General features: G+C 39.2%; 1 protein-coding gene across 1 annotated transcript in view; it reads right to left on the minus strand.

The window, feature by feature from the left end:
- SYNE2 (spectrin repeat containing, nuclear envelope 2) overlaps positions 1-19,974 on the minus strand; it is a 178,648-nt gene that overhangs the window by 148,807 nt on the left and 9,867 nt on the right. Inside the window, exons 2-20 of the mRNA XM_010584145.1 lie at positions 19,138-19,199; positions 18,061-18,156; positions 17,714-17,791; positions 17,529-17,621; positions 16,103-16,284; positions 14,237-14,433; positions 13,672-13,772; positions 12,797-12,898; positions 11,286-11,420; positions 10,241-10,405; positions 8,287-8,399; positions 7,436-7,592; positions 5,631-5,727; positions 5,283-5,470; positions 4,949-5,113; positions 3,457-3,630; positions 1,542-1,700; positions 1,095-1,268; positions 14-148 (exon numbers count right to left, since the gene is read on the minus strand). Of these exons, the coding sequence (XP_010582447.1) occupies positions 14-148; positions 1,095-1,268; positions 1,542-1,700; positions 3,457-3,630; positions 4,949-5,113; positions 5,283-5,470; positions 5,631-5,727; positions 7,436-7,592; positions 8,287-8,399; positions 10,241-10,405; positions 11,286-11,420; positions 12,797-12,898; positions 13,672-13,772; positions 14,237-14,433; positions 16,103-16,284; positions 17,529-17,621; positions 17,714-17,791; positions 18,061-18,156; positions 19,138-19,199 (2,573 nt within the window). The remainder of the gene's footprint in view (positions 1-13; positions 149-1,094; positions 1,269-1,541; positions 1,701-3,456; positions 3,631-4,948; positions 5,114-5,282; positions 5,471-5,630; positions 5,728-7,435; positions 7,593-8,286; positions 8,400-10,240; positions 10,406-11,285; positions 11,421-12,796; positions 12,899-13,671; positions 13,773-14,236; positions 14,434-16,102; positions 16,285-17,528; positions 17,622-17,713; positions 17,792-18,060; positions 18,157-19,137; positions 19,200-19,974) is intronic.

Consider the following 19,974-nt stretch of genomic DNA (forward strand, 5'->3'; position numbering starts at 1 on the left):
TATTTTATCTCACCTCCCATCTTTTACGAACATCTTTACTCTTTTCTTCCACTACCAGCTTGTCGCAATCAGATGAAATATTTTTCAGTTGTTCAGCTGCTTTCAAAAATTTGTCAAGAATTTTATTGTCCAGAGCATTAAAAGCTTCCTGCAAGAAAAGCATCATAATGAAAAATAAGCAGAACAACGTAGCTTATTTATCTAACAAAATTATATCAGTAGCATACAAAAACCATGCATAAAACATGTATACATTGCATGTATAGGTTGTGATGGCCCTTGCATGGGCGAATATGAAGGCATTCTCCACCCTTGCATACCTGCAAAAAGGTTGCGGACAATATCGGTAAATGCTTTTTGGAGAAAAGCAGATGTTCTCGTAACTCCTCTTTTAGGGACAAATTTGGTACCAAAGAAGAAAGATTAAGGTCCCTGAACTTTGCATCATTTCTAGGGAATACACATGGCCATGTCCTATGCCTGTCAGCGGGTGAAATGTCTGCATCAGTGCAGACCCTGTGAGGCGGCCTGGAGTGAGGCTCTGCACTGCTCCCGGCACATGGCTGCCCAGGACTTGCTGTGCAAGATAAGGCAACACAGATTTTGGGCACTTCTATTTTCGATACCTCACTAAGGATCCCTTTAAGAGATCCAGATTTTAAGACTGCACACTTTCTTTATCAGTTAGCCACTAGAAAAAAACAGGTGATTCAGTATTTATAATCACACTTTAAAAACCTGCCCCAGAATTCAGGCATGTGATTCTTGATGGGAATCTTAATTATTAATCAGGCAAAAAAAAATGGCTGTAGTTCAGCACATGATGAGTTCTGATGGGATGAAGGAGTAATTTAAGTTAAGACAGGGCACTGAATAAACTGCCATACAGATTTACATTTCTTCATTCAAGCTGTCTGCTCAGTTAATATATGCTAACAGTGCTAAATCAAAAAGCTGAGAAAAGCATTAATAGCTACGAAAAAAACCAAAAACCAAAACTTCTGATATTTTTCTCACTGTGGTACCTTAGCCTTTTAGATACTAAATAGCACTAAGAAATACTCAAATTCAGCTGGCTCGGAAAACAAACCCACCTCATATCTTGAAATACATTCTTCAGGACTTAATTTTTGACTGACAAGTTGCACAGCCTTTGAAATGGAGGCCTCAAGTTCTTTCTGGGATTCTTCAAAATTGAGCAAAGCCTCCTTCTCTGGGGGTCTCTTCTCAGATTTGGACAAGATGTTGTTCATGTCACCCATGACAGCCTTGGAAGAAAGAGACTCTTTTCAGAACGTGCCTGAGTGTTAGTAATTACATAAAGCTATTGCTTCATAACATTTCACTTGAGTTTTTTGAGTTGGGATATTGATCTTTGAAATATTCTAGTTTTGCCCTGGCATGAATCTGGGAGACTGATTCTAATAGTATAAACCATTTTTTATTTTATGTTAATTAAAAGGAGTCTTCCTAATCACATAATGTTAAAATTAGAGATGTCTGTGTGTATAAAGTACAATAACAATAAAAAAAAGGAGTACCTCTATTTTGTCTCTGGCTTCTTTAATTCGTGCCTGCAGCCCAGTGGTGTGAGAATGCTGTTGGGACACCTGACTTGAAACATTTTGCATCAAGGATTGCAATATCTCTTCTGCTGCCACAACTTGCTCTTGGCACGAGGTTCCCCTTGCAGCCAAGCTCTGGTTGAATGAAAAGCATTAGAAGCCTGTACAGTATTTATGTCTTTTTGTTTAAAGGAGCTGAATGAAAAAGCCAGTCTTGATCATGGATGGTCAATATTTGGTCAAGGAAAAATCTTAATATTCCAGTTATGGTCTGTGTACGGCACTGCAAAATCTCTGTGTAGAAAGAAGTCTGCTGCCATCCACAGGGGATTCTGATTGCTGGAACAGTCTTTCTGTCAATGTGATACCTCCCATGTCTTTGCCTCAGAGCCAATTAGAAGTATTTTTTAAACATGCTTTCCCATCCAAACAGTTTTCCAAATGAATGTACAAACCACACATTTGGATATGCATCGGCTGATCGTGAAGTCATCCAAAAGTAAGCAGACATCAAGGCTCAGATTTTCTTATGGTATTGAGTACTAAAAGGCAGGAAGCAGCCGTGTATTTTGCATGCAAGTGTAGTGTGCCCTATTTGAATATTTATCATGAAATGTTATTAGAGCTGTTTTGAACTATGAATATTCAACACGTTTTCCTGTTTGAAGTTGTCAATTAGCATTCTTCTAATGATAATCAGTGCTTTATTCTGGATCGCGACCTATTGTACTGCAGGTAATAAGCGACCTGATCTCTTCTGCTCACAGACATGGAGATACAATACCAGTCACATTTTTGGAGGCTGTTTTCTGTTGGTTTTAACAAAAAAGTGCCACACTGCAAAATGAGGCTTATTTTATAAAACATATGCCCACAATTACAAAAAGATAAATAGATTCTTTTCATAAGCTCACACTCCTAATTCTGTCAACTAAACATAGTGCAAGACGGTGCAAACCAAAACTAAACTAACACTAATTTTGGTTCACAATTATTGTAGGTGGATTTAATGTACCAGAGAAGATCTGTTTAATTTTAGCACTTAGACAGAAGAGCGCCAATGAAACCTCCTTCTGGTGGTCACCTTCCTACCATTTATTATACTGGCCCTGTTGCAGAAATAACAAAAGGCAACATAAGACAGTTCTTCAGCTTCTCCAGTGTAAAGCTTGGCATCTTTGTTCAGTCTCACCTTCACTGGCAGGTGAAGAAAATAAATCAGACTTTGTACTGAAGCTGCTGAATTATATACACATATTTCCACCTGCCACCTGCTGGAGGGGGGAAACAGTAAACCCTGGCAGAGAGACATGGGAAACAATAGAGACTAGTGGAAGTAACAAGAAATTAATCAGTGCTCATTGTGGATGTTTAGAGCAACCGTATATAAGTTGAGATGGACAAATTACCCAGCATGCTGCTGAAAATACTTCAAGTATTCCAGTTTTTGACAGGTAAGCCCTGAATACAGCCTAGTTGTCCCAAACCCCCTCCCTGCACTGGAAGGTAGATGGTAGAAAGCACTATATGACCAGGGGGAATTCTTAATTCAGGATCTTGCAAAGTTTTAGTCTGCTGCAAATGCTGTGCTGGACAGGGAGTGATTAATATCACTCAAGAGCAAGCTGCTGATCAGTGGCACCAACAGCACTTCCTTGGCACCTACTTGTCAACTGGACACACTAATTCATTTATAGCTCATCTGGGAGCGAACCTGGGAAATAACATCAAAATACTACCATTGCCTTGACTTTTTACCGGTGTTACAGCACAAAAATCCACATTCATTTCTGCTTCACTGATGATGGTTCATTTTACCTAGGCAGGAATCTGTGCTGAAAGATGAGAATCAGATCAACAGGTATTTTAAGCAGTGTATTTCCATTTTCACCTGCAAATGTTCCTCCATATCAGGTTCCACAGGCCCCTCATGACTGATCTCGCTAAGCAGGCGTCCAGTCTCTGTTGCCCAGCTGTCCACCCCTTCAAGGAGCTCTTCAATTTTTTCCAGGCTCCCCAGAAGCTCCCTGGTCTTCTCAGCAGCATCTGTGCTCTCTTCACCAAGCTAAAAACAAAGAGCAGGGTAAGATGTTCAACCCCATCATTGATTCATGGGTCTCTCTACTACCCTCCTGCAACACACAGTCACCACTAGGTTACTTTCCAGCTTTTGCACCCAAGAGGGATTGAAAGAGAAATAAATGCCAAATGTATCGGTAAATAAACTACGTGAGGCTCAGTTCTTCAACCCTGAGAGCAGGTGGGACAGCAAAATCTGTGCCCATATGGCCCGCCCCCTCCTTTATAAGCACACAGCCGCAGCCACACTACTATGGAAAATAACTCCTGGGCTGCAGCATCCCCCAGGCTACACCAGGGAATCGTCCAAGAGAACAATAGCTGGTGTTGGTCAAATCAAGACCAGGGAGCATGCTAACAGTTTAATGGTACTAGGAGTCACAGGCCAGAGCTCAAGCATTTGTCCTTGCCTTTTTATATATAAAAATAAATATAATATTTATTATAGCCATACTGTCCAAAGCAATGCCAGAAAAATAACTCCTGGGTCCTTAAACTCTTGTAACGGTGCAAGAGGCCCCTTTATCTCTGCTTTCTGAATGTACTTCCTAGAAGCATCTCTTACTAAGGGTTTTTCTAAGAAACTCTGGATTTCCCTCATGCTTGGGAACATGCTTCCTTTGATCTTCTTGCATTCTCACTAAGCTCATCTCCTACAAAAATGTTATAATTTTTTGCCACCATTTATTATCACAGCAGTACCTTTAATAAATGTCAGTGAAATGCTCAACTTAGAAAATTAAGAGCTCTGATATTCCCAGGCAGAGTGAAAATGTCATTCTTGTGAAAGCTTTCTAGGAAATGTAATATATGTACCATTAAGCAGGTTGTATAGGAATTTATAGCAGCCTAAAAACCTGTCAAGTGAGCTGGTGTAAAGTTGTACAACCCTAGAAATATCTATGCAGCAATAATTGCTTTCTACTAGCTGAGGCAGAGATTATACAATTTAGCAAAGGCTCAGAAGCTTTTAACAAATTGATTACTGCCACCTCTAAAACTGAACAAAGAGCTTTACTCTGCAATAAGATTTCCTTTTATAAGTGGTTTTAAAATTTCTGTTTAAAAAACTGAACATTTTCCATCGTGTCATAAAGAGCATTTAACTGAGCCACAAAGACTTAAGAATGGGATGCCTCTAAGTATTCTCTGTTCCTCCTGTTTTAAAACTGGCAATATTGAGTTGACTGAAAGATTTATTAATCTCTGATTAACAAGCTGATAAGTCTAGCAAGCTGATAAGTCTAGAAAATACGACTTTGAAAGCTGCATGGCAAAAGAGTCATATGAAACTAGTAACTTACAAAGTGTGTCCTCTTGATGAACTTAGCCCATCTCCTGTTCAGTTTCTTCAGCTCTTTCGCAATATTTGAACCAACTTGCTCTTTGCTGACTTCGATGAGATAGTTTCCAGCTTCATTTAAGGAACCATGAACCGAATTCCACTTTGCCAGGATCTCAGCAGGGATCTAGACAGAGGCATTGAAATCATTTAAAGCAGAACCCTGCCAAAAGTTTATTTCCAAAATGAGGAACAGAAAAGCAACAGCAACAACCACTGTCATGTATAATGCTTTCCTTCCAGGAGGCTTCCAAGTATCTCTGTCTGTCATTACAAAGAGAAATCCAACCACGTACCTCTTTCGGATGTTCATTTTGTTTTTCTTCCAGCCACGTCTTTAGTAAGTGGATGTTTTCTGTATAATTACTCCAGGAAGACAGGACTTTCTGTAGGGTAGTATTTACATTGGAAATATAGTCTTTGCACATAGAGATCTTTGACTCCACTGTCTTAAAAAGTCTGCTAATTTCTTGAGGATCTTCAGCTAGGACATCAAATAGGGAATATCATTGTACATTTGGAAACAGAGAGGTTTGTTACATAGAAGGAGTATTTTACACAAAACATAAATGGGAATTAAAACTGGTGACAGTACCTCAGTTCAAAACAGAGGTCTTCAAATCAGTTCATGTGCATGAACTTACCTAAGTCAGGATTGCTTATGTTTTTGTTTTTCAAATCTTCACAGATGTGAGTAGCAGTTTCTAGTTGTGTTTCAAGTCTCTTTTCTTCAATGAAATTCTGCCCAAAGTGAAAAGTAATTGGCACAGGTAACACTAACCCACATAAAACTAGGTAGGAAATGCAGCTTGGGATACATTTTTTTCAATATGACCCTATAACCTGCAGGTTAAACATAAACTGAGCAAAGCCCATCCAGCAACTCATCTGCACTGTTTAGCCTGAAACAGACCTGTTCTTTTTTCTGCTCATGCACAGAGTAATTTAAATGGGAATACTAACTCCTGAATGCCATTGCCTGAGTCATAGGCCTGCATGAGTCAGGACTGTTTATTTCAAAAAGTTAAGGCCCTAGGGCAATATTGAGAAATAGCATCTAGAACAAGTCAGGCAGATTTTAGTCACATTAAGTCAAAAGAGTGATGGAAGTGAAAGGTGTGTTCCCCTGCATGCACAGAAGTATCAACATGCCTAGTTCTTGCCACAGATCATCTAAGATCTAAACTGGGGATAGAAAGGGTGAGACAGGAAGAAATGGGAGCAGAGGAGGAGACCTGTGCTTTGAACATTCACACAGGGAATGAGAGGGTTGATCCTCAGCCCCCCTCTGTCTGAGACGCATCTCACCCCGGAGCTCCCCACTCCTACAAATGTCCTATCTAGCAGGCTACAAAACAACCTCTCCTGTGGCCATGACAAGCCTGGGCCACCACGCCACCACTCAGCCAGGACTGCACATCATGGGACCAGAAGGACAGCCAGCAACAAGCCTTAAGCTTCTTGGGAAAGCTGTATATTCTATCAGCTTGAGAAACACCATGAACTACAACTGTAGAAATAACATGATAGTAAGTATTTATGAAACTAACTGAATCAAGAAACTCAGCACAGATTAACTTTGTACACCCATCTCATCACAGGGTAAGGTTAGTAGTGCTCAGGAAAACTGATATTTTATACAACCTCTTGTTGCGTACTTCCACAGTTCTGATGCTGGTGAAATTCCCACTAATTTAACTTGGGATTTGCCAGTCTGAAAAGCTTCTGAGAAACGATTTAGAAACTCCACTACGATGGAATTCAGGGGGAGTCCCATTAACTGGAGATGGGGCAAAATTGATGGCATCAGCATTTTCATTTCTCTGCCTCTATTTTTGATGCATCTTTGGCAGTATTTGGGGTAGGGTAAATCCACCCCCTCCCACAGGCCTACACGTGGCATCATTTTAATAACTTGAGCCCAGAAGTTGAGCTAAGCACAAAATATAACAAAACACAACAATTCATATTCACCGCAACGTGTAAGGAGGTAAGGAAGCTGGAAAAGGAAGAGGCAACAGCAAAAGGCAGTATTAGCCAGCACTGTGGGTAATGGTTGTTTTTGAAGATAGCAACTACTGAACTACCCCAGAGAGGTTTGAGTTAAGGAAGAGCTGCTACTGCTGCCCCTATAAATAGTCTAGAAAGAAAGAAATCTTCCCAATAAAGAATAAAAAAGGGCAGAGAAAAAATTACAAACAGTCACAGCTCATTCTGTTTCTCCAAACTGAAGAAAGAACTCTCATTCAGAGGAAAATGGGAAGACACGGAGGAAGCTTCTATGGTAGTCTACCTATCCTTCTTTGCATAAATCCCAGATCTCACAAGTCTACCGTGCTTCTACCAACTACCGTAGTATCTTCAGGTAAGGACAGACACAAGCTTGAATCAAAAAGAGGTGGGGAAGAACAATTATTGTCAGGGTGTGATACATATATCTTAAACTTACATTCCAATTTTCCAGCAGTGATTCCACGGACTCTTTTGTCCCATATTTCATGTCCCAGATATTTAGCTTTAACATGACCTCATTGGCAATAGCTGAGCACAGTCCATAGTGGTATTCGAGAAAGGTGTTGTAGTTTGTGAAATGAATATTGCTGAATCTGCAAACAGTGAAGTGTTCCAAAAGTTGACTCAAAATTATTGGATACAGGAAACGTTAATGTATAATGTTTTTAGCCTAAAAACTCAGAATTACATATATGTAAACATTATTTTGTTATGACAGGCGTAAAATTTTAAGATAACAACAGTTCTTTTTTTTAAGTAGCAACAATTTTGAGTCAATATTGACTGCTCAATTTATGAAAAACCTTAAATGCCCAGAAAAGGGGTATCTGCCATCTGTATGTCAAAGGATCTCAGGTTACAGACACAATTCACTGGTCATTTTTTAAAATATCCTCCAAAAGATCTATGGGGTTTGCACAACCTATAGATCTCAGTGATTTTAAAAGGTGGAAATTAAAAATTAGAGAATCCACATCCCCAGAGAAATTTTTACATTCAAAATATTCATGTTTCCTACCCCTAGTGGGTGCTTCCTATCCACAGTAGCAAAGGGCATCTGAAAAGTTCCTGTTAATGAGCTCCACTTTCTACACATAATTAGACATTCACTGGACCAATGAGTGAACCTGCCTGCTCCACATGACAGTCAATCTTTGCTTAGGTGGAAAATGCTCTTTTTCTGCAAGGCACAGATAAATTATGTGCTTTGTTCAGAATAGCAGAGCAAGTCAACGGCAGAGCTAGAATACAACATAGTCAAAGTAGAGGGAATTTGAGGATCACAACCTTCTTTTCATTTCCTCTAACTTTTCAGGAAAGACTAGTGGCATATTCTTCTCATCTTCATTCTTAAATGATTGAAGGGTGTCCAAATGAGAATCAAAACAATCCATCAAGCCCTGGGGAGAAAAAGACATACTAAGCCATTCATTTTAATTCTAGAGTATTTCATCTGGGAATCTGCAAGTCACCTGCCATTAGGGTGAGAGCTATTAAGAACTAGTCGGCACAAGACAACCTTCCAGTGCCTTTACCCATTAAAGAGCAATGAAAGTATTTATCTCATCACCTTCTAAAGTGCATATTTAGTGTAGTACTACCTGATTTCTCTTATCACTGTGCATCTAATTAAATATAAGGAACATGAATCCACACTACCCATGCTATCATTTTCTTCTGCACTTTCACTATCACCTTTAGGACAAAGAAGTGTCAGTGAAACAGTTTCAGGATATTAAGTTGTTCTTTGCTATGTTAGCAAAGACTGACAGCAAAACCTGTTGAATAAATCTATTATGTCAAACTTGCTTAATACTTCATTTGACTGCTCAATAAATTTCCATCTAACACCAAGCTGATATCACATTAACCCTCTGATGGCCAGTGTCACATGATTGGGGAATATTTTACAGGCATAAAATGCATTGCACAGAATATAAGCATAAGTGGCATATAAATAAATATGCTAGAAGTTCATTTCTATGTAATAAAAACTGCCACAAAGCATGTTAATGGAAATGGCTAAATCCTGGGGCAGCCCTCAACCCCAAAAATACTGCACAGATTTTAAACACTTGATTTTGTAACCTTAATATTATTCCAGTCAGACAGTTATGAGCATTGGTAGGTAATTTCCTAGATGTTACGAGAAAGTAAAATTTCCATTGTAAGGCACCACCTTGGCAATAAGATCCCTACATGAGACATACTAAAAGGACTGACTAGAGGAAGGAGGGGGAAAAAATTTCTCAACAGAACAACTTCCCATCAGGAAAAATGGATTTGACAGAAATTAAGTATCTTGGGTTTCTTCTTCTTCTTAAGGAACTTAATGATTTTATCTACATGTTCAACAGGAAGAAAGAAACCCCTAAACCAACAGCATCTCTCCCTTTGTCTCATTCTTAGAAATGCTTTAACTACTTAGGCTGAACAACAAAAATCATAGACCAAATGGCTAAAGTCTAGCAAAGTTGTTATCAGTTAAAAAGCCACCTCTCGTATCAGGAACTGACAAGCAACAGTACAAAAAAGTGGTGTTACCAAGCCACTCACAAGAACCTCTATTTCCCATTCTTTCAAATTCTCTTTAAGGACATGTCACAATAACATCCAACTTCCCCCTTGTTCATAAAAAAAACAAGTACAGCATTATGATGATCAACCAGGCATCAACACATCTACTCTTTTCAAAGTTTTCAAACTCAAAAGGACATTTAAACTATTATCAGTGTAAACGTTTTAAGATCAGAATAAATAACTTCTATGGTATGGAGGGATCAAAATACCTCCCATTGCTTTAAATGGCATTACAGAGTGATTCAGCAAATATTTAACTTTAAACACACAAACTTTGTGAGCTCACTGGAATGTAACCCTGAGCACAAGTGCTTTTCTGAATAGATATGCATTAAGCATAGATTTAAAGATAAGAATGCAATTACCCTATGTTATTACTTAACAAGCAAACAAGTTGCAGGAACCACATAAAAAGAATACCAAAATTTACTCATTCAGATAGTACTCAAATTTAATCTCACCCCAGTGAAGTCAGAAACCTTCCTTATAGACCCATGCAGTTATTTAATTTCATCATTGTTCAAAGGTACGTTCAGAAGAGCTTTTCATCTTCAGAAAATAAACATATCCACACCACTTCCCAAAATGTCAAATAGCAATTCCATAACAAGTGCTTTGCTAGCTCAGACTGAAGCAGAATGTTCCTTTGTGATCAGCATACCTTAAATATTACAATTATTTCTCTGAAGACAAACATTGCTTTAAACGGGTCCTGCAAATCAGGCAAATCTTCTGACTGCAGATGTTCTACCTCCTGAAGCCAAGCCTCAATGTTATCCAGGGGGGAGGGCAACATCTGGTCCAGCTTTGCTTTCCATTCATTAATCTTAAAAAGGAAAACAAGTGATTAAATTTCTCACCATTATTTTCTTCCCCATCCCCAAGTTACTGATATAAACTCCATAAGCTGATGCTCTAGACATACCAGAAAAAACCCCACCTGCCACTGTTCAGAAAAGGAGCTTCCAGTGAAGTCAGCTGCAAACCAGCTATGTTTACCTGAGACCCAGGTTTGCTCCCCAGGCTGTAATCTCTGTAACACTACAAAGAATTTGGCAGTCACTATCCTTGGCTGGTAACCATGTCAAGGCCCAGCAACAGGGAAATTTATAGTAAACTAGTTCCAAAATAGAGGGCAAACAGGGACGCTCTGGACAACTTTCCATCATGGGGCTGACAGGGGAACATCTCTTCCATAAAGAGTAATTACCAGCGAGGCCCAATACATCCCCCTTGTGGCAGAGGGAGATGACACAGTCAACCTCATTGCAAAGCACTGACCAACCAGATCCCACTATATCACTATCTGTGCCATGGGAAAGAATATATTAACACACTTTTCCCAGCTGCATCATTATCTGAGCCATAATTATGTCCCAAAAGAACCTTTTAAGCATAAATAGGCCAAAAACTTTGATCAGAAGAGTGCTCAAAGATAATCAGATGCACACCATTTTTCACAAACATCTCACAGTCCTGAAGCTCAGGAGGCAGAAGGGTAATGCACAGTCACCTTCTGCCTCCTCTTGAGCACTATATGCCACTCGGTTTGTCTGGACTTCAGGTTCAGGGTCAATACCTCTTTTATCAATCCAAATAAAGTATCACCTCCCCACTTTTCCCTGCGCAAGTTCCTGGTGTAGACTTAGGCTTTTTCATCAAACACACTCACACTGGTAACGAGGTGAGCTAGAAATGCCTCTGACCTGAGAGATCAGTTTATCCCACTCTTCTCTCATCTGCTGCTGGCTTTCTCTCAGCCTAGCTTCACTTCTTGATGACAACACAGGCAGAAAGGGTTTTTTTTCTTGGTTAAATGCTTCCATAAATGACATCATTTCCTAGGGATAAAAAGGAAGAGTAATTCATAGAAGAAGACTTCAAATGGAAGCTCATGGAGCCAAGTACTGCCTGCCTTTTAACACATTGGTATGACTTCCATTAACTTCAAAGGGTGTGATGCACGGAAATGCAACATAGCAGCAAAGAGACATACTTGTCTCCAGGCAGTATTTGGGTCTGAAATTATAGGTGCCATTCACTAGCAAAATCTGTATTTAATATAATGTCAGTGCAGTCAGGTCATGGTTCTCCCCTCCCACCAAGAGAAAGGGAAAATTCCTCCCCTCACAGTCCCCTATGGGCCATTTTATTACAAACTGGCTACAATATAAACCGAAGGAAATTCTACTTCAGCACAATCTATAGCCAACATTTCAACTATTCCTTTACCACATCAGTTGGGTAAAACCTACTGTTATTATTATCACAGAAATGGTGAAGGTAATGCTGTAAGGGGCCTGTGTGCTTGAATTTTGTCCAAATGTTCAACTATGTTGATTAATTAAAAGATACTACTTTACTGTCTCCAAAAAAAACCTTCCTCTGCTCAGAAACCAAGCAGCATATATCTTTTTCCTAACCGAAAGAATTTTATCCTACCCTTCCCTCAATCATATGAGGGCATTTACCAAATTCACTGTTAGATTTCCGACTCTTGTTTAAAAGTTTATTTAATGCTTCAGTTTAGGTGATGAAGATGAAAAATATTAAAAATATTCCCAGAATATTAGCTTTTTTCTGCAGAAGCAGTTTGTGCTGGTTTTGGCTGGGATAGAATTAATTTTCTTCATAGTAGCTAGTATGGGGCTATGTTTTGTATTTTTGCTGAAAACAGTCTTGATAATACAGAGATGTTTTCATTACTGCTGAGCAGTGCTTACACAGAGACAAGGCCTTTTCTGCTTCTCACCCCACCAGCAAGTAGGCTGGGGGTGAAGAAGAAGTTGGGAGGGGACACAGCTGAGACAGCTGACCCCAGCTGACCAAGGAGATATTCGAGATATTCAAAACCATATGACATCATGCTCTGCATATAAAGCTTTGGGAAGAAGAAGGAAGGGGGAGATGTTCGGAGTGATGGTGTTTGTCTTCCCAAGTAACCGTTAGGTGTGATGGAGCCCTGCTTTCCTGGAGATGGCTGAACACCTGCCTGCCCACGGGAAGTGCCGAATGAATTCCTTGTTTTGCTTTGCTTGTGCGCACAGCTTTTGCTTTGACTATTAAACTGTCTTCATCTCAACCCACGAGTTTTCTCTCTTACTCTTCCAATTCTCTCCCCCATCCCACTGAGGGGGGGGCGAGTAAGCAGCTGTGTGGTGCTTAGTTGCTGGCTGGGGTTAAACCACAACACAGTTAAATATGAAATGCAACTTACTTTGTACTTCTGGTAATATGCTTCATTCTCTGTGTTGATCAGCAACTTTGCTAACTTCTCCTCCTGTGCAGCCAACCAGCTCATGGCATCTCTTACTTTTTCCTGGTAATTAGAGCAGAAAATTTCATTTTTCTATTTTGCAAGCCTTGTTTTTAATCTACATTGTGCCGTAAAACAACACACATTGAGCATATGATAAACCCAGTTCAAAGCTATTGAAAACCAAATAGCAATTCCTGGGGACGCTAATAAATTTTGGGTCAGGCACTATTATAGATCAAGGCCAAAGTTTTAAAACTGGCACCTGGATATACGAAGGCATCTTAAAAGAAGAGCCTGACTGCAGTCCTACTGAAAGGAGATTATCAGTATGGAGATATGTGAATAACCAATTACTACATAAACTCTCATAGGAGGATATAGAGAATAGAAAACTCGGTTTTCCAACCAGTGTGATCTGTGAGTGACAACTTCTACCCACTTTACATGTGAGCTACTAAGTTTAAAGCTAGTTGTTCTGCACATTTGCAAATCTGTCTGCCTCTACCCCAATATTTACATGCAGTCTTCAGAGCACACATGAAGACAACCAGGCTTGAAAATGTCCTCTGTAATAGTTAAAATGAAAAAACAAGACAACCTCCACAGCAATTCTACCTGCATCATCAAAAACCTATCACATTGAGTCTTGACTACCACACAGGAGCATCAGAAGGTTCAAGCCAATTCAGTCCTGTCAGTAGCTGAATCAGAGGATCTACTACCTAACTGTTACTGGGTCAGGTTATAAACTGGGCAAAGAAAGTACTGATATTCTTGATATCCATGATGCACATTCATTTAAAAATGCCCCAGTGATAAACCACATGACATACCTGCATGTCTTCTTCAGACTCATGTGAATTCTTGGAGTATTGCAAAAACTGTGCCACATAAGTCATGATTGATTTTTCATCTGGATTCATAATGTCAACATCTACAAGAGCCAATACACCATTTACATAATTATGCAGCCTTCTAGGCCTGATCACATAATTACATGCTATACTGCAGTTATTAAAACACATTACCATAAACATGTTTATTTTGCAGCAGCTCAGTTAACATACCATTGACAGAAATTAATATGTAATGAACCCTTTTTTCCTTGGGAATATTTTAATATAACATGATTAACTACTGAAAAAGTTTCTCCCATGAACAGGAAAGCTTCATATCCTTTCTTCTGCATATTGTTTCTGCATTTGCTGCCAATTCAAACTAAGTACAGTTGGTGTTATCAAATAAAGAACCTCAGGTTTGAGCATTACAGTAAAGATCAACGTTCCACTTCAAACTTAAGCACAGTCTTACTTTTTCCTGTATTCCAAATCAACACATATAGGATTATATTAATCTCACTCCTGATAACAAAGATTAAAAAAAACCCAGGTCATTTACCTTCAGGTTCAAGAAGCCGTGGAATATTCAGCTCCAGTTCTGCAATTCTGAAAGCCTCTTTCAGGTTTTCTTTATTGCTTCTAGCTTTTGCCTTCTCCAAATCAACTAGACCTGGTTGTAAGGTTTGGATGATGGCTAAAAAAGGCAGTCCGCTTCGCCAGCTTGACTTGAAATCAGTCACATTGATAGAGCCGTGCCTATCCCCAAAATGATTAGAAACAAAACGTTATAGCCTGTTTCCTCAGATGTCCTAAGTACAAATTTAGAAACAGAATATAAATTCAGTAAAATGGGAGTACGAACCAAATCCAAGGAGTTATAGAGAACCTTGCCACTGAACTTCTGCAGAAGTTGGGTCAGACAATAATTCAGCTAGTACTACCAATCACTACACTTATGTATTTTTATACTATATTTGCAAAATGACTCAATATTCTTATCTTATGATGCATTCTGAAGATAAAGCCTTGCTGATCCAATATCCTTTCTGAACATCACCTTTGTGCTCAATATCTATGTATTCTATGGGATGGAAAAACAACAAGCAAAGCACTGAAGAACCTGTAGCTATTTGTCTGTAAGGGCACCAAGTACTGGAATCGCCTCTGGCATTTTAGAAAATCCAGACCTTAAAAGTGATCTATTACTGCAGGAAAAATACTTCTTTTTCTCTTATTTAGCTTAGTGCCTTTAAAACATCTTCCATTAAGCAGTGCCTGGACAGTGCCGTGAGGTGCTCAGCTCTGCAAGCCACAGTGAATTCTGGGACAACTTTCCAGAAACAGTCTGTATATTATGAGTATGTTACAGCATGGAAAAGATGTGGGGTTTCAGGTGATCAAATTTAGTTACAAAACAATGAGCCAGGACTTACAAGATTTGTTCTTTTACCAAAAACTATAGGATTCACTGATAACAAAATCATTCAACTTAATCACAGTTCAGAAAGCATGCTACAAAACAGACAGCAATATTGCTGAAAAAGAAAAACAAGCAAAAGAGGAAGATTAAATGGACAGAGAGCTGTTTTTTATACGACAATCAATCTTGTCCTGATAAAACACAGCTAAAAGGGAAACTTCAGTGCCTTGAAAACATTCTCCCAGCAGAAAGTGTCTGATGTGCTGATGAAGGCCTTTATCTCCCACTAACAACATAGAATATTAGTAGGATGTTATTAGAACATAAAGCAACCAAAGAGCTGGAGAGAAAGGGCTGACATTATTGTAAAACATATTTGAAACATCCTGGAGTGAAGCAGGAGCCCTTGAAGAAAATGTAAAGCCTGCCCCTTACAAGAAATATCTGTATCTGCTCTAGATTGTGCACTGTGAATACTCCCACTGAAATCAACAGAGCTACCTGTACATCGAGCATAAGGAAATACCTTGTTAGAACTGGGGACTAGGATGTCTAGGACTAGGGTCCTTCTTGGGGATCATGCAGTGTTTTGACAGAAAAACATAAGATATGGGAAACCTAGAAATCCTACTATTCCATTAAAAAAAAAATAAATTACTGAAACTTTGTTAACCAGTGCCAATCATGCAGATTAAAACTAGCAAATCATGTAAACATTCCACTAGACTTACCACACAGAAGCCCCTAAAACAGACAAGTCAAACAACTCAATTTACATTGTGGTATTTTATTAGTAGGATTAGCTTCACGTTATTAAAGGGCTCATGTCAAAACAGCTAGGGCCTGACTGATGCTAAAAGAACTGGTAACAACATCTGAAATCTAAAGGATTTTCTGCTAAGCTGTCACTAAGTTAAAAAAACAGGGGAAAATATCACCACATTTAGAGGAAAGCAGTAAATACAACGTGTAACATACTATTTATAAGTCTTGGATGGAACTTACAGTGAACACTGTTCTTTTGCCCATAACAAAAGAGCCTTTGTAGCAGAGATCTTCCACCGTTCCTTAATTTTAGCACTTTTTTTAACTGATCGGCTTGCCTTTGGAGAGGAGTCAACAGCACTTGAACAATCAAGTGAAGGCTGATTGTAAGTACAAGCAAGTGTCTGGGCAAGTTCTTCAATCTATCAGAGATGATGGGAGAGTTAATCAGGCTTCAGTGAAAAATTACCAAGACATCAATGGGAGAAAACCACAGAGAATTAGAAAGGACTCAGTCACAGATGTAATAGTAGTTCCCTGTCCCCAGAGATCAGACCAGGATTTTTTTATCTGTTCACTCTGAACTATTTCACATTGAATTCCCATCTTTAGGTGATTTTTTGGCAGAAAATATTCATCCAAAGACTTCCATGTTATACTGTGGGTACCAGCAATAGCATCACAGGACCTTCTCACTCAATATGCTTTTTTATTCCTCCTACCAGCGAAAGCAGCCCACGGCAGCTGTGTTTTCTGCTGTCAACAGTGTCACGTATTAGGCATGCTTAGAGTTTGCCTGCTCACTCAGGGTGCAGGAAAACCTACTTGATAGACCTCAGAGATCTACATTTGGTCAGAGAAGCTTGGTTTAGGTAAAAAGATAATGCATAGGCTATGTGGAGCACGAGAATCTTCAGCACTGAAGAACCTTTACCAAGAAAAATGTGGGTTACAATACTGTTAAATAACTTTGCTTCTTTGTGCTCTCCTGAGCCCCAGTCAGCAGTTCACCCCCAGTGCATCCATGTTAAATAACTGCTGGGCTCTTACTAGAAGACAGTTTGGCTCCATCATCCTCTACTGTCCTACAATATGATTAAAGCAAGGCCCTGTGCTTTCAAACCTCCCCACAACCTCATGCCATGCAAGATGCATGCTCAGTATCTTGTATAAGAAAAATCACTGTGACAGCCTTCATGTTATTTCAGGTACCTGGTACTGAAAAAAATAATAGCAAGAATTACACATTGTGAGCACAGCCAACACTGAAGAGGGGGGCTGCCTTTGAGGGAGATGGATATGGGCCACTTTACACTATTTGCTCTATTTGGAGCTTAATCATTACAGGCCTTAGACAGATAGGCAAAGTTTAGCCTATTTTTAAACTAGTTACTCTAAAAAAAATCTCAATATCTTTCCTTACTACCATTTGTAGCTAGATACCTTTCATCAGGCTGTAATGCCATCATTGCACTGGTGAGGTGAAGCAGCTCAGAGACATAGGGAAGATGCACTGGTGCATCTCCTCCGTGAGCCATCACTTCCAGAGGTCAGAAAATAATCTTCTGCTTTGTACTAATTCATCTCATTTGGCAACCACGTAAGTCAACATATTTTTCTGCTTTTCCTCTCTACTAAAACTCTCTTACATCGCTGAAATACTTACATGAAAATGAAATATAATTGTCCAAATTAGGCCAAGCACAATGGAAGGTTTTCCTTCAATAATGTCAGCAACATGAATATTTATGAGCTTGAGCTAGGGGGAAAAAAAAAAGGATCATTGTTAACAAAGAAAATGTTCCACCAGCTAAACTGGCTTTAGCTGTGAATTTTGAAGTTAATACTCACTGATCTGCTCTTTAAAAATGTCAAAGCATTTTCTATGTTACTTCTGCACTGGAAGGTATTAAATCCTTTTTCCCGTGGCTGTGAAGCAAAAAGAACAGGTCACATCCCCAGTTGTAAAAATTAATTTTATTTTATATTTTGATTAGGGAAGTCCTGCAAAGATTCACAAATTACTTTGGATCAGCTTATTTCAGTGTGTTTCAGTGTCAGTGGTGTAAGAATAAGTTACCTGCAAATAGCTCTATAACTCCAGAGGGATCACTCATACGGTTACAATTAAGAATATTCAGAAATCTTTCCTGGATTTGATGAAGGATTGAGGTAATATTTTTATTACTCTGTCTTACCAGATGTTGACCTGAAAGCACTTCCAACAAATCCAAAAGCAAATGCCCTTGCCGTACGTCTGTGTACAGGTCTGAGATAACAGAAGGAGGTGTATGCTGCAAAACAAATTTCAATGCTTGTCACACCATCTTTTGTCATTTTGAATTCAACACACTACAGAACATCACAGGTTAGTCTGTTGTTAAAAAAATGTTTAGCATCCTTTATTTTTTCAATAAGCTGAAATAGAAATCCTGCATCTAATCAGCCATATCCTCCTGCTTCTGAACCACTGTTATGTTTGTCTCTTATTCCCTCTTGCCCTCCCTCTGTGTTTTATAAGGGTTATTTTAGGCCTCATTTTCAAGTATTTATACTTTTCAAGGAGGTATGTGGCAAAAGACCTCAAAGCTTTGAAAAAGGGAAAGTTAAGAAAAGCAGTTAATTCCTATTTTGACTTCTTAATCAATGTACCCCAAGTACAAATTGAACTATAGGGCTAAATAACTAAATCCTCACTCTTTTCACCCACTTGTGGACAACACAAACTCACCACAAGCTCAGCAGCTTCTGCTCAAGGAGGGACCAAAACAAGGTATTTTTTTTTAACCTGAGCAAGTCAGAGCCCCAGCACATGCTGCATGAGCTGCTTTGTGAAAGCTTAAAGAGCACCTACACTAACTACTATGTTGTTTGTCTTAATACTTACCAGTCACTCAGGTCATCCCATTAAACTCATGTTCATGGATTGCATAATAGAATACTACTTACCTAAACACAATAAAACTAATCATAAATACAGAACCTCATAAAACCCTAAGGCATGTGCCACAATCCAGCACAAGTGTGTTTCACCACATCAGCAAGAAAGATACTGTCTTCTACTTACAAACCATTTCTTACAAACAACCTTGGACAATCACCAATACAATGCTTTTGCACCTATTAAACAAATGCTCTCTAGGGGCTACTTTTTCCAGCCAGTGCCTGAAACTCTTATATTAATTTTGTTTATTCCTAAAAATTTTAATCTCCATACAGCACATCCGAATCAAAAAGGCAAAAGGCATGTCTTTCCTGAAGAAACCCCTTCTTACCTTTGCCAATATTGAATTTATCCAGCTAGTGAAGGTTTTCTTCTGTGTACGCTCTCGCTGCACTGGGGAAAAAAAAAGGAAAAAAAATGGTTAATGGAAAAAATGATCTGGTTTTATTTCTTTTTCTCAAAAAGATACATGGCATCCATCTCAAACCTAACGTCCGTTCTTCCAGATATTAAGTTACTGTTTAACATTAGTTTTTCTCAACTCTTCTTTTAGAGCTGATATTTTCTTGTTTACAGAGATGATACTGCAAGGACCTCTACAACCATCAAGCATACTTCTACTGGATGCAGTAAAGAGCAACTAAGGAAGCTTTTCTCAAAAGCTTAGCAAATGCAAACAGCAGTGTGAACACGTCATTCTACAGAGCGTCTAGAATAACTCCATCCATTCCTAAATGTTCCTTGAAAGACTCAGGGCCATGGTCAGTACAAGATCCATCTTGAAATTCGGGAAAAGCCATGCATAGAGTTGGGTGATGAGACCAGGATGGAGGCTGGGGCTAAGTGATAAATGCAAATGTGTAGGTGAAGCCACACAACATGTGTGGATATCTTGGGTAACTGAAGGGCTGGGGAGAGTTATTAGCCTCTCATTGGGGAATATACCCTCTAACTGCACCCTTTTCAGTGCTGGGCCCCCCCTGGGGTATGCAGACCACTAATCTGGCCAAAAAGGGGCACACGGGGTCTTAAAATAGGAGGGAAGAAGAAGGAAGTGCTTGAACTCATGCCCCAGTAAAAAACAGTGAAGTGAGACTCAAAGCGTGACCCGCTCACACTGAGATCCAGCTCTTCACCCAGGTCCTTCAGGCTGGTACGCAGTGATAAA

Source organism: Haliaeetus leucocephalus, unplaced genomic scaffold, assembly GCF_000737465.1.
Source record: "Haliaeetus leucocephalus isolate CR32 unplaced genomic scaffold, Haliaeetus_leucocephalus-4.0 Scaffold944, whole genome shotgun sequence".
Lineage (NCBI taxonomy): Eukaryota > Metazoa > Chordata > Aves > Accipitriformes > Accipitridae > Haliaeetus > Haliaeetus leucocephalus.